At 40.1% G+C, this 15,753-nt stretch overlaps 1 protein-coding gene across 12 annotated transcripts in view; it reads right to left on the reverse strand.

The window, feature by feature from the left end:
* The window catches only part of LOC150078475 (nuclear factor 1 X-type-like), a 798,656-nt gene that overhangs the window by 399,266 nt on the left and 383,637 nt on the right, over positions 1 to 15,753 (reverse strand). For 7 of the 12 annotated variants that reach the window (XM_090384797.1, XM_090384789.1, XM_090384790.1 and 4 more), the window contains exon 6: positions 10,719 to 10,823. The exons of the other annotated variants lie outside the window; for them this stretch is intronic. In XM_090384797.1, coding sequence (XP_090240923.1) covers positions 10,719 to 10,823 — 105 coding nt within the window. The remainder of the gene's footprint in view (positions 1 to 10,718; positions 10,824 to 15,753) is intronic. 12 annotated transcript variants of the gene reach the window in all.

Consider the following 15,753-nt stretch of genomic DNA (forward strand, 5'->3'; position numbering starts at 1 on the left):
AAGGAATGCGATGTATGGAGCAGTTAGAAGTTGGTATTTGCCAGGGAGGATTTTCCCCATCTTAAAAAGAAATTGTTGCAGAGAGGTGATAATTCAGTCCAGGGAGGTTCGGGAGTAGTAAGGTCTTGGGAATACATTCTGAAAATTAATGTTCTATCTGATCATGAGCTTTTGCATTCGAAGCCCTGCAGGGTGATTTTTATTAGGTTTATTGTAGTATAGCATGGTGTATTGAGGGTCAAACAGGTACTGCCAGTTGGGGTGGGATGGAATACTTTTAATCTTTACTGCATAGTTACACAATAAGGATTTTCTCCTTAGATGCACAGGGGGGGGTTCGTTTGCCTCAATATACAGACCATGAACTGGAAATGTGAAGGCTCCCACAGATATCTTAAGGGCACTATGCTGAATGGTGTTCAGGCGTAGTAAAGAACTCTTCCTAGCAGAGTCATAGACAGGTGGTCCATAATCCAAGCACAATTGAATTAAGGTTCTGTAGAGATGTAAGAGAGAGCTTCTGTCGGCATCCCAGAACATAGCAGAAACGGCTCTTAGGATGTTCAGTTTTTTAAGACAAGTAGTTCAAAGGTAAGATATATGGGAAGAAAAATTAAGTTTATTATCAAAATATAACCCCAACAGACGAAAATTGTTGGTGACAGGAATCAGGCTGTTTTTCAAAAAAATTTCTGAACATGTAGTTGTGTTTTTTACAAAAGATAAATTGCAGTGGATTTCTTTTCTGTTAGGGAATAACCATTCTGTAGTGCCCATGATTCTAGTTTAGCTATGGAAATTTGAAATTGCCTTTGAATGGTATTCATTGTTTGGGATTGACAAGAGATAATGAGGTCATCAGCAAACATGTATGATTCAACTGTATTTGGTACATCCTGTGTCATGTTTATAATTCTTATTGCATATAACCCCAGGGGCTCACATCTGGTGAGTATGGGCTTGGCACACCCAGGGTCCTGAGCTGGATATCATCATTCTTCTCTTTCTTGGTGATTCCTCTCTAATTCTCTCTCTCTCTCTCTCTCTCTCTCTCTCTCTCTCTCTCTCTCAGGGTAACTCAGGAATTTTATTTTTGTCTGGTGCAGCATAAGCCTCAGGCTTCCTTGCACCATATGGCTAATAATAATAATAATAATAATAATAATAATGTTACACCACGGATGGATCCCTGCAGTACATCCTCCTCTTGTTCAAATTATTTGGATAAATTGTTCATGTATCTAACCTGAAACGTTCTGTTGCATAAAAAGTTTTGTATAAATTGGGGTAACTGACCTCTCAAGCCAAAAGAATCAAGATCTTGAAGTACGCCATATTGCCAGGTGGTATCGAAGGCTTTCTAAATATTGAGATTAATCATAACTAGATGTTCTCTCTTTATGAAGGCATCACGGATGTTTGCTTCTGCTTTTATCATCACATATAGTGTGGACCAATTCATTCAAAATCCATACTGGTTACTGTTTGGTAAGTTGTTTGTTTCCAGAAACCATGTTAGTCACCTGTGAACCACTTTTTCCAGGACTTTGCTTAAAGAACTAGTCAGTAAAATCGGCCTGTAGTTATGTGGAAAGGCACAATCCTTTCCTGGCTTCGGAAAGGCTACAACAATTGAGTGATGCCAGAAAATTCCATAACTATTTTCTAAGAAAATTCTATTGTAATATTTTAACAATGTTCTTTTTTGCTTTGTTGTCAAGTTATTTTAACATTATATAGTATATCCCATCTGGACCAGCAGCACTACCAGATGTTTTATTGAGCATCCCTTAAAGTTCTGTTAATGTGAATGGCTGGTTGTATGGGTGTGAAACTATTGAAGAAAAATTAATCTTATGCTGTTCTGCAGATTCATTAATTCATTGAAAGGTTGGGTTGTAGGATATTGCTGATATACTGGAAAATGATTCTGCTAAGGTATTTGCTATTTTCCATGGTGATGACAACTCTTTCCCTTCCCAGTTTAGTATTGTAGCTGGGGACTGAACATATTTGCCATTAAGCATTTGTATTTTCCTCCAGATGTTTCTGCTATCCATATCCTTGTTTATGCTTGAGGAAAATGCTAACCCAGGCATCTTTCTTTGCTTTACTTCTTATTTGGCAGAACTTGGCTTTCAGTTGTTTGAAGTTAACTAGGTTACTAGTTGTGGGGAATTTGCGAAATAAATTCCAAGCTCTATTATTTTCCTGTTTACCATGTGTACAATCTTGATTCAACCAGTAATTACTGCGTTTCCGTTTCCTCAGTAAATATTTTGGTATTTCAATGGTAGCGGCTTGTAATATTTGATTAGTTACATGTTCTATGACATTGTCTATAGACTGGGATTGGATTATTTTATCATCTAACTGGACATGAGAGAGATATTTTCATTCCAGTTGTTATTGTTGGAGGTTTTACAGCACAGCGGCAGCTAAAGGCCATTACATGCCAAACAATTTAAAAAGTGAGATGTGTATTCTGTGGGATTTAAACACTATATTCTGTCATAGCATTTCATCTTATTTAAAAAAGCAAAGACTGCATCAATGTCAGACCTGTTATCTAAAATTTGTTGCAAAGTAGGTGTGATTTGGGCTGCATGGTTTGATAAGAAGGTGGTTTGCCATACTCCATTATAGAGATGGCAGTCAACTATGATATGCTGGACTGTTACTTGAGCATGACAGTTTGAACAGAAAGGCAGATCTGAAGAAGAAAGAAGGTAAATATGAGTAAGGTGTGTATGTCCTATTCAAAGTCTTGCAAGCAGGACTTCTTCCTTTCAGTTCGAGTGGAAGCTAGATGAGCAAGACTGGAGATCCAGTTTTATCTAAAGGAGTTTGTTGCCTCCTTGGTTTTGCCAGATGGTTTGCCAGTGATCCGTACTTCGCCTTATTATAAGATTTTTATAGTCAGTCAAAGGGATTTTGAAAGAAGTGTCAACCGGTTCCACAGTACATTTGGCTGTGTGGTCAGCACTCTCATTGCCAGGTATGCCAACATGGCTAGCAACCCAACAAAATTTTACTACTTTCATGTCCTTAGCTATGTTAATCAGCAAGTTATGAATATTACCAAGTAGGTAGTTGTGATGTTTTCTTGGTTGCTGTAAAGTGATGCAATTTTATAGTATCCAGAGCCATTTGTATGGCATGTAGTTCAGCAGTAAAGATGCTGCATCTAAAGGTAACTGACTGGAGATTGTGCATGATGAAAGAACAACAGCAGCACCGACATGATGGTCAGTTTTGGAGCCATTAGTGTATATCTGGGTATAAGATTCGTATTTTTCAATTAGAGATTTGTTAAGCTGTTTTATATTCTGTGGAGAAAGAGTTCTTTTCCCCACTTCTTGCAGGGACAGATCATATGCTGCAGGACAGAGAGCTCGTGTAGGAGCAGCGGTGGCTATTTTAGAAAGGTCTAGCTGCCAGTTATCAAGTAATGAACAAAGACGTATGCCAGCAGGTTGATTTATTGATGGATAAATGGCATACAAGTTATCTCAATCTGGAATAAATAGATATTTCCGCGCTGAATGCAGGAGTTGACTTTTGATTTTGACAGCATAATTTAACAGTAAAATTTGTCTTTGTAGAGAGATTGGAGAATCACGAGTTTCAGCATAAAGGCTCTGGACCGGAGATGTGCGATGGGCTCCAAGAGCAATGCGCAGTCCACTCTGGTGAATAGGGTTTAAAAACCTTAAGATAATGGATCTAGTAGGGTTGTAAATTGGAGATCCATAGTCTAATCTTGACCTTATGATAGCGTGATATGAATGAAGTGTATGATGGTCAGAACCCCATGATGTAAAGAAGAAGAAGCAGGATTTTAGCATTAGTAGAGGCACACAATGCAAAAAAGCAAGCTTATGCAGCATCAGCCAAAAAAAAAAAAAAAAAAAAAAAAACACCTCCCATTTCACCCCTCCATTCTTTCCAAATGCCTGTCCAGCTCAGCCTTAAATTTTTTTAGGATATCAACTTTCACAACAAAAGATGGAAGTCTGGCCCACCAATCAACCACCCGCAGGCTAAAGGCAAATTTCTGCACATCTATTCTACAACTGTCTTTTCTCAATTTGAATCTATGCCCTCTCAGGTTCTTAATCTAAACAAGAGGAAGAATCCCATCAGCATTCAGCTTACTCAACCCATTCAAGGCTTTATACACCTTAATCAGATCACCTCGCAGGTGCCTACTATCCAGGTGCTGCAATTTGCAAAACTTAAACCTTTTTTGGTAAGAGCACCCCTTTTGTTCTCCTCACCAATCTTGTTGCCCTTCCTTCCTCGTTCTAGCAACTCTATATCCTTCCTAAAATGAGGCCTCCAGACCTGTACAGTACTCTAGGTGTGGTCTGACCATCGCCTTGTACAACAGGATAATCACCTCCTTGTCCCTGCTAGCAAAATTCCTATATATCATTGACAAGACTCCAATGACCTGCCCTGACAGCCTATCCACACTGCTCAGTGAACTTCATATTTGATTGCACAATTACCCCCAGGGCTTTTTCACTTTCCACTTTTCGATTATCATTACCCATATGCAGTACTTCGCATTTGTCAATGTTAAACTTTAGTTGCCACTTCTCAGCCCATTTTCCCAACTTGTCTAGATCCAGTTGGAGTAGCATACTGTCTTTAGTGTCGTTAACAACCCTGCCAACCTTTGTATCATCCACAAACTTGGACATTAATCCTGATATACCTTCATCAACATCATTGATGGATACACAAAACAACAATGGGCCCAGCACTGAATCCTGGGGAACTCCACTAATAACATTTGTCCATGAAGAGCAGTGTCCATTGATTACCACTCTCTGTCATCTCCCACTCAATTATTTGATTCCATTATTTTCCCTGGAACAGAAGTTAAACTAACTGGTCTATAGTTACTTGTGTCACCTTTTGAAATCCCTTTGTGAATTGGTGATACATTTGCACACCTCCAGTCCATGGGGACCTCCCCGGAGTCCAAGGAAGCTCTCATAATTAGGGCTAAGGGTTTGCTTAGTTGCTTTGCTGCCTCCTTTAATATAACTGGATAGATCCCGTCCACCCCAGGTGCCTTTCTTATGTTTAACTTCAACAATTTCTCCTCCACTTTGCTCTCAGTGATTACAAAATCATTTAGCTCCATGTTAGAATTTGATAAACTTCTGGCATTCCCCTCATTGAATAACTCCACATGTGTGAATGTAGATGCAAAATACTCATTCAGTTTATCACTACCTGAGCATGATCATCAATAGTCAACCCATCTATGTTAAGTGGTCGAATGTGATTCATCCCTTTCCTTCTAGAGTTCACATAAGTAAAGAACTCTTTGCTGTTTTTCTTTGCACCCTTTGCCCAAGATTTCTCGTAATCTACCTTCGCCTGCCTAACCTCCTTAGTAACTTGATTACAGACGAGTTTATATCTGCCATAGGCTTCTGTGTCATCTGATAATTTATATGCAACCCATACATTTTTCTTCTCCGCCACAAGCCTCATTAATTCATCTTACATCCATTTAGGCCTGAACCTTAAACAGTATTTCTTAGTTAGAATGAAAACTAGTACCTCCAAGATAGCAAGTCCTTGAAGGCTTCCCATTTAGAATTCAACGTTGGTAGCATCATCAGTTGATCCTACTGTACAGAACTTAAAGACTGTCTGAGGTGTAGTCACCTTTACGAAAGCAAAAGCCCTTCCCTTTAGCCTTGATGGTAGTTACATCTTTAAGTAATTCCCATATCAGTACATTGTGATCACTGTCACTCAGTGGTCCCTTTAACTGCAAATTCTTAATTTTTTTTTTTTTTTTTATGAAAACCCCAAATGAGAGGGTATTAGAACCTATAGTACTAAGTCCCGTGCTTGGGATGGAGGTTCAGAAGAGAAAAGAAGATATTTGTTGACATTAGACGAACTTCTGTTGACTAATTTTCAGGAAATACGTATGAAGGAAGGTTGTTCCAGAAAACGGCAGTTGAATGAATATGCAAGAAAGATGAAAAGTTAGTTCTGTGACTTTGAATTCGGACAGTAAATGGATGTTGGCTGGTGGTGGCACATGTTCGGACTGTTTTGAAAGAGAGAGCGGGAATTATAGAAGCCAATTCAAAAGAACAGTGCCGATGGAAGTATCTATAGAAAAGGCACACAGCAAAAACAGTACATCTATGAGACAGCAAGTGGGGAGACTCTGTTAGAGAGGAGTTATTAATTAACCTAGCTGCTCTTCTGAATGGAATCTAGAAGCTTGAGAGAGGTTTTGGGGGCACCGCCCCAGCTGTGGGAACAATATTCCATGGTAGAGCGAATTTGCAATTTGTACATAGTGAACAGCTGTTTGGAAGAAAAATAACTCCGAGAGCGAAAGAGAAAACCAAGTTTTTTGGATGCTATTGTTATTTGTTATTTGGTTTTTAGGAGCATTAGCAACTAAGGCCATATTGCTCCGGGATATGCGGTGGTCATTCCCTGACCTTTCCGCATCCTCCGTATTTGGTGGTGACGGGCTCGAACCACGGTCTAATCAAGAAGCGTGTGCTACGCACTGCTGCTCCTTCCCACCTGGCTACGGAGGCGCCCATTTTTGGATGCAGAAGAAGCAATATTTGTAATGTGCTTGCTAAGAGAGATTAGAAGTCAGAGTAATTCCCAAAAGAGATATATCATTGTGCCTAGAAACTGGAGTGTCACAAAAGATAAGCATAGGAGCAGAAGAATCCTTTTTCTGAGATATAAGACAAGACTGAGTTTTAGAAGGATTGAAATCAACTAACTTGTCTTTGCCCCACTGGAGAATTACCTGGAGATCAGCATTTAAGGAATTCGTAGTGGATATTCGAAAAATTGAAGCTGATTGAGCAGGGCAAGGTTTCTCAAACCGGAAAGTGGAATGAAATGTGATAGGATTTCCGGTCAATGGAAGAAGGTCATTAATATACAAGAGGAAAAGAGTGGGAGAAAGAACTGCACCTTGGAGGATACCAACATTAGTGGAAAAGTTAGAAGACAGAGAGCCATCTACCATCACCCTCAGTGAGCGATCAGAGAGAAAACTGGATAACCAATTGCAAAAAACAATTGGCAAACCATAAGATGAAGCTTGTTTAGGAGACCTTTATGCCAAACATGATCGAAAGCCTTTGAGATGTCAAGAGCAACTACTTGTGTTTCATCAAACCTTTCCATTGAATTAGTCCATAAATGGGTAACATAAGCCAGAATATCGCCAGTATGGATCAACACTGAAGGAATCCATACTGGCGATCATTAATCAGACGGAAGGTTTCTAGGTAGCTTAAGAGTTGGCGGTTAATTGATTTCTCCATTACTTTAGAAAGAGTAAAAGTAATTGCAATGGGACAATAATTTGATGGGAGGGATTTATAACCCTTTTTAGGAATTGGCTGGATATGAGCAAATTTTCAAGCAGAAGGAAAAACATCTTTGGAATAAGAAAGTAAAAAAAGGCGGCAAAGAACAGAAGTAAGTTCAGGAGCAGAGGCTTTGAGAACAAGTGGAGAAATATCAACAGGATCTGGAGCTTTCTTAGCATCAAGATTCATCAAAATCCTTCTGACATCCTTTTGAAGGAAGACCACAGTAGGCATTGAATGGAGCATGTTGGGAATGGTGGGAGGTGTTTTACCAAGATCATTGATACAGGAGTTGGAAGAAAAATGGGATGCTAGCAGGTCAGCTTTATCCTTGGCTGAAGTGACAACAGAACCATCTGATTTTGACAGAGGTGGAAGCAGAGATGGACAAAAGTTGCGGCCAATAGCTTTGGCAAGAGACCAGAATGCTCGGCTACCATTAGGGCAAGAAGCAAGTTTTCTACTCTTAGCCTGTTCAAACTCTAGTTTGGACTGATTAATAACTGCTTTACAATTGTTGCGAGCTTTGGTGTAGGCAGAAAATGAATCTGAAGATTTGGAAACAAGTGGTGAAACCCATGTTTAGTCTCTAGAGTAAAGTTTCTGGCATCTCCCCCCCCCACTTCTCCTTCAACCCATGCACGGTACTAAGTCCTATAGGTTTCGATACCTTTCGTGTTTGAGGTTTTCATAAAAAAAAAAAAAAAAAAGCCAATTATGATATGCAACATTCTTCTCTTGAACAGCCTTAGCACATTTATTGGAAAACCAAAATTTATAGATAAAGGACGAGATTTGAAAGTGGAGTGTGGAATAAAGGATTCCATTCCTACAAGAATAATTTCACTGACACAATCTGAGCAAACGTTGACATCAGAAGTTTTGAAACAGTAATCCGACCAAGGAAAAGAAGAAAAGAAATCTCGCAGGTCATCCCATTTTGCATTTTTGTAATGCTAAACAATACGACGTTGGGAATAGTCATGAGATAAAGGCTCCATTGGAGAAGAGACAATCACCAAGTTGTGATCTGAGGTGCCTAAAGGATCACTCACTTCGACCATGTACTTAGAAGGGTTGTTTGTGAGAAAAAGATCAAGCATGTTGGCTGCATGGTTAGGATTGTCCGGTATTCTTGTAGGTAAATGAACAATCTGTGCAAGGTCATTAGTAATTGTAAAAGCCTCAGCATCTCGGTTTGACTAGAAAACGGAAGCCAGCTAGAGAGTTGTGAACATTAAAATCACCAAGGAAAATTACCTCACTGTTAGGAAAGATGGACTGGAGAAAGTCGAGTTGCAAAGAGAGGAAGTCAAAGAGCTCCAAGTCATATTTTTTATCTCATGTTAAGCCAAGAAATCGAATAGTAGGCAAAACAGTTATGTCGTAGTTGCCCAGCTTCAGAATTGGGTGAAGATGGAGATTACGTCTTCTACAGAAGTGAACTGCAACTGATTTTTCAGGTGATATGTGAAAACTGTTATCTGTAGCCCATATTGTAATCCTGTTAAGAGCACCTTGAAGTTGTCTCTCAATCATTCTCATGTTTTGGGAGTGATGAGATATACTAAAGTCATCTGCATATAGAGTAGTAAAAACAGTGGGTGGAATGATTTTTGATACAGAACTGATTTTTATAACAAATAGCATGGCACTTAAAACTGAATCCTCTGGAAACCTTTCTCTTGGATGAAGTTACAAGAGAGGGTGGATTGAATGCACACCTGGAAGGACCGCTGCTTCAGAAAGAACTTTGGCATATTGTCCCTGAAACCTAAAGTGTAGGGCTCACGAAGAATTAAATTTTGTCACCAAGCTGTTATAAGCTTTCTCCATGTCTAAATACTATTGTCAGATGTTCCTTCCTTACAAAAACATTGCGAATCTGGGTTTCCATTTGAGTCAAGAGGTCTAAAGTTGATCTATCTGTATGAAATCCACACTGCAATGAACTGATAATTGTATTTGATCAGCAACCAAGAATTTACCATTTTTTCCATTATTTTTCCTATATAGTTGGTGAGGGCAATAGGCCGGTAATGATGTGGATCCATTTAGTCTTTGCCAGGTTTTAATAATGCTATGACATATGTATGTCTCCAGGTATTGGTGAAAGCATTTTCTGTAAAAATTCGGTTATACAGAAGAAGTAAGACACGAAGCAACTATTCACTCAGCTCTTTTAACATGGAATAGTGAGCTCCATCTCAGCAGCATTAGGTCTTGAGCTGTTAAGAGCAAGCTGTATTTCAGCTTTGGTAAAGGGACAGTTGTATGATTAATGGTGGTTAGTGCCAAAATTTAAAGTGTGTTTTTCAGCAAGGGACTTTAATTGCTGGAATTTTGGTGAGTATGAGGATACGGCATAGATTTGAGAAAAAGACTCTCCGATAGTGTTAGCTATGTCCTGAGGCAGTGAAACGCATTACCATTTACATTCAGTATTGATAGATGTGAAGGAGGATATTTGTTATACATTTTTCTAATATTTTTTCAGATTTTCATTCCAGTTTGGCCTACCAAATTTCCAAGTGGAGCGATGTAGTGAAGGGGTGTTTGCCCATGTTTGGAGCTTGCAGAGAATTAGCAGGTGATCACTGTTTAGTGGGTTTTCAAGAATGGACCACTCAAGGTCACAGTATCTGAATATCAGGAATAGGCTGAAGAAATTTACTGAAAGGCTTGAATCGTTCACTTCTCGGAAAAACAGATGACTGCTTGCCGGAGTAAACCATTAGCCATGTTGGGAATGGGCCTTAATTTTCTAACTGGCTATGGAAATCACATTGACTAGCGCAACTTCTCTGTATGTGGGATAGGTAGCTGAATAGGTTTTACGAACACCGCTGACATTGCAGAATGGTAATCTCTTTAACCCTCATTTCATGTTTTATAATTGCCTAAAGGCCAGAGGTGGGAACAATGTGTACTAAGTTAAGTCTCTCGAAATCAGTTCGTTTTATGGAAATTTTCTTTGTTCTACGGAAACTATTTTAAATGCAATTACGAAGAGGAATTCAAAAAAATCTGCTATAAAGAAGTTTGTTAAACAGAGGTTTGACTGTAATTAAATCAAAAAGGAAGCAATTTTAAAATACATAACTAGTTCCCTTAAAATGCTATGCCTGGGGACCCACTCACCCCACTATAGTTCTGGATCTGGATACTCAATAACTGAATTCATCATTTAATTTTTAAAATAAATGATCGTCCAGATTGAAAGGTCTATTGCACTCATGGATCCTGTCGAAAAATGAATATAGGTAGACTCACCAGTGTTCAAAAGGGTGAGTTGATAAGCATCAAGAAAGGATTCTATTAGCTTACCTCTCTTGTCGATTGTTGGAGATCCCCACAGCGAATGGTGTGCATTGAAGTCTCTGAGTAAGCAGAACGGAGATGGTAGCTGGTCTATTAGATTTTCTAGGTCATCTGAAGAGAAAGAGAAATTAGGAGGGATATATATATATAGATGCTATTGTAAGAGTGATGCCAATTACAATGTGCACTGCCACTACTTCAAAACGTGTCTGATGAGCAATAAGTTTCAATGGAACGTTGTTTCTAACAAGAACTGCCACCCCTCCACAAGCTGGCGAGTCAATACTTGTCTGAAGATGGTGTAATTTTTAATGGTAGGAAACACTTATGAATTTAAATAAGTTTCCTGTAGGGATATGCCTGCTGGTTCATAGCAGTTGATGAGATCATGTAAATCATCTTTTGTACTGCAAAAGTCTCTACAATTCCACTGAAGGATTCTTTTCATTAAGTGGTTTCATTGTTTGTTTTGGTTTCCGACTGCTATTTAGTTGTGACTTGTTTGCACTGATCCAATTTCGCCTTTTGTCTTTCTTTGGAAAGTAGGGACATGTCATGTCCATCTCACTGGTCGCATGAAGTTCTAATATGCCATCATCTGAATCACTGTGTTGATCAACATCCATTTCTGTTGAAACTGGTAGTTTCATGGTTTCTGCCACTTTTGGTTTTGTTGTTGGAGGCAAATCGGCTGGAATGGTAATTGGGGTATTACTGGCTTGTTCAGTGTTTTGTTGTGAAGGACACTGTTTGGAAGCAGAGAGCATGGAACATGTCCAATTAGCAATGGATATATTTGAAGGAACTGTAACATCTGTTTGAATACCTACTGACTGAAATTGTTTAGCAGCAATGGCATATGTATGCTTTGGCTCTGTTTTGAGTATGTCTTCTCGCCTCTGAATATGTGACTTTAGTCTCGGCTTTATATTTTTGGAATTTTTTCCATACTTTCATAATTTGCATATTTTGGAGAAAGCCGGGTGATTACCCTTACAGTTTGGGCAATGAGAAGCAATAGCAGTGCATTCGGATTGATTATGCTCTTTTGATCCACAATTAGGACATATCGCCTCACCTCTATATGCAGTTTGGGAGGGTCCGTATTTTTGGCACGTAGCACCTGATTGGGTTTGGGATGTAGGGATGGACCTAGCAATTGAGATATCCTGCTTTAAAAGATGTTGTTAGGATAGGAGAGCTAAAAGTGAGAATTATGCTCCTTGTGGGAACAAGAATACCATATTTCCGAGTCACGATTCTTCTTGCTTGAATGACTCTTTGTTCATATAGTTTTTGGACAATTTCCTCCTCTGATACATTTTATTGGTTGTCTGCCAAAGGAATAGTGATAACTTACTCAGAAGCTGGTCTGATAGAGAGTGCAGAATGATGAATGCCAGTATCTCCTCTTGAGGAGTTGTTCTCAATCTCTTTGGTTGAGAGAAGTCATTTCCGTTGTCATTTGAATCTCGTCTTGAACTCAATGGCTCTAAAAGTGGAAACATAGTGTTATCCATCTTTGCTCCTTTCAGCCCTGGGAGAGTGGGGTTTATCTCCCAGGTTACTGGCCCCCACCACGGGAAGGCAGGAGCAGTGCTGCTAGTGTGACCAAGTTGTATAAAAGTTAGTAAGTTAGTTTAAAGAGAAAAAAAGAATGGTGTTTTTCCTTTCTGAAACTTGCTTACAATTCATAAGACTAAGTTTTCTATTAATTAATAATTTGGAAAATTAAATGCACAGGGCATAATCCTTATGGGTTTTAATAATTAACTATATAGTATCGTGTGGATATAACTTCGCAACTGTGATGGCTTGTTGTATTACCTGGGTACCTGCCCGCCCACTGATGATGAAGCTGCACAGCTTCGAAACGATCGTCTGGATGGTGGTACCGCTGAAAATAAATAACAGTAGTCTTCTCTACTAGAGAAGCGTTATTTATTTGAAGTAATGCAATAGTAGCTATCTCGTTGTGAAGGCAACCACATTCTGAGATACAATTAAAACGATGCCCTCTACGCTACATACGTAGTTCAAATATATGGGTTAACTATGGTGTATTTACACCGATACTATATAATTAATTAATAAGTAAGTAAGAGAACTTTTGCAACTGAACAAAACTATATCTTTTGAAAATGCTTTAGAAATCACTCAGAGAATTGCCTGATCACTATAACGCTTGGCACCCGGACCACTGCTATATTGAATTGTTGAATTAATGCAAGAGAATACATTGCAAACTTTGTTGTGACGAGTTAATAAAGATGGCCCATTCAGGTGTAATGCATATTGGTGAAAATTCCCTAAAAACTCCACTGATATAAAATTGGTAGCAAAGCAGTCTGTTTACTGTAAAGAATATTGCCAAAACTTAGTTTCTTTTTTATATAGTGAAACACTGACATTCTTAACCAAGTGTTTCTGCTTTAGTCTTGAGGCAAGAAGTTTGGCTATATTTTTGGAGAGAGCTAGATCTCTAATGAGGTCACTGAAACAATTTTAGGCAAGCAGCTCTGTCTCTTCGTTGGCTGTGTACTTAGGTTCAGCTGAAATCCTTAAATCTTCCCCATTGCACCTTCCATTTTGCTTCCAAAGAATTTAGTCTGTGCTTCAGACACCTGGGCTATCCCACTGTACTTATTTCTGGAGGCAATATGGCCGCCGTTGTGTTCGGACGTACAATATATCGCTCCGTGATTTTGTGTAAAAAATGTGTTTAAACTACAGTTTATGTTCTACAGTGTGTTCTCTCAAGAAGATATACAGTACAGGAGTCCCTTGGTGAGAAACTTTTTGCATTCTACCGGGTATTAAGTTAGATCCCAGCGTAATTTATCTGTTTCCTTTGTTGCCAGACCGCACTGGTCACCATGTGGCTGACGGCAGTGAAATAGAGAGCCGACTAATATAACGTGGCTGGCACGCTGGTATCTGGCCGTTGACTGGGGAGGTTGCCCTCATAGTGATTGCCGCCTGCGTTAACTTGTACAAAAACAACGTTCCAATATTTCTGGACTGTGTTTAAAGCAATATTATGGAGAAAATCGTGACTTTTGTGCTTCCCCCCCTCCCATAAACTTTCCATGGTGACGCGTGGACTTCTTACTCGTGCGACACATTGAAATCGTAATGTCATCATCGTCTTCGGCGTTCCCCGAAAACACCACAGGGAACTAATCCCATCGCTCTGGGTGCACTTTAGCACTTGGCTATTCCCTCCCCCCCACCACGTGACCAAGGGGAGAATTTAAATTTGCTATTAACAGTTGTAAGACACGTAATAAACCTACGGACTTGTAGTTAGGGTCCATCGACAGCTGTTGGAGCCCTACTTTCAACAAGCACGCCGAAAACCAGATAATCCGGAAAACCTCTTAAATCCGGTATACCAACAAAATGGAGAGAAAATCGGACAGAACTACCGTCGCTGCGGAACAAGATCAAAATAATGACTTGATATTGACAGAAAACCAAGAAGAGACGGAGAACCCCGGCTCAGGAGCCCCCCCGACCAAAGGAAAAAATTGGAAAATGACTGCTCCAAAATCAGAAAGGAAAACACGCTCGCAATCCGAGCAAAAGGAGACAAACGAAGTAACTGCCACACAGAATGACATTACAGAGGACAAACGGGATGCCAACGACGCACCAAAAAATGCGGAATCTCCCCCCATGGACCTTACGCTTCCCGAAGGTTCTGTTCTGGACCAGATGCTGGTCCTCCGGGTGCAGCTCGAAAACAAGTTGAAGGAATCCTCTAGCAGAATAACCACTGCCCTCAGAGGAGAAATTGTGACCATCTGGACCAAGCTGGAAACAGTTCTACAGAAGGTCCACATAGAAGCAATAACAAATAAGGCCAAATTGGAGGCCTACATGGAATGTGGGGCAAAACAAATGCCACAGCGGGCACCCACTTACGCAGAAACACTGATTTTTTTTTTTTTTTTTTTTTGATTTGGTAGTTGTTGGCGCATCGGCTTCTGTGGCCATATTGCACCTCCCAAGGTTTTTGCAGTACTTTGATCCAAGCCCGAGGCGGGAATCGAACCCGCGACCTTTGGGTTGCCGGGCAGGTACTTTACCCACTCGGCTAGCCCGGTCGGCCAGAAACACCGAGGAAACCTACAAATGTACAGACCAAAAGTCAATCGGTCAAAAGAAAAACCCTTCTGCCCACACCCAACATAGGGGTTGTACGACCAGTAGGGAATGAAAAATCCACCAGTGAGGAAATAAAGAAGAAAGTCACAGAGAACTTGAAAGAGGACTTCGGCGCTACTAGAATCAAAGCTATCCGAAAAACCAGGAACCCCGGAATAGTTATTGAAACGGCAACCAAAGAAGAAGCACAGCAGATAATAACAAACCCCAAGATCTTCACCCTAGGACTTACCGCGGAGGCCCCCAAAAGAAAAGGGCCATCTGTAATCATTTTTGATATTGACCAGGATATGACATCTGAAAGTGTAAGGGAAGAGATATATAGGAAAAACCTCCTAAACCAATTACCTGACAAGGATGAAAAACAGCTGATTATAACCAAGTACAGAACAAAATCTAGAAATAGTGGAAACTGCAACTGGGTGGTAGAGCTGGCCCCCGAAGCATGGCAGATCCTACGAATGCAAAACACCATATACATAGAGTGGAGCAGTCATAGATTTAGAGAACGTGTGGATGTACCAAGGTGCTTTCGATGCTGCAAGTACGGCCACACAACACACACCTGCACCCAAAAAGAAGCAACATGTGGCCACTGCTCTGAAATGGGCCACAATTACAGCAGCTGCCCGAAGAAAGAAAAACATCCCATCTGCACCAACTGCAAATCCCTGAGGTTAGATCATGCTCATTCCACACGCGACACAAACTGCCCAACCTACCAGAAAGCTAAGAGTTCATACCAGTCACAAATCAATTATGGGGATACACCATAAGAAATTTAATAACGGAATCCTTGTGGTGCACCAAATAAATGCGCAGCGGGCCAGAGCAGTGGCCGACCAAGTACGGCAAAGCGCTGATGAGGCTA

This window comes from Mastigoproctus giganteus, chromosome 11 (assembly GCF_048544385.1).
Source record: "Mastigoproctus giganteus isolate SK-2022 chromosome 11, ASM4854438v1, whole genome shotgun sequence".
Taxonomy (NCBI): Eukaryota; Metazoa; Arthropoda; class Arachnida; order Uropygi; family Thelyphonidae; genus Mastigoproctus; species Mastigoproctus giganteus.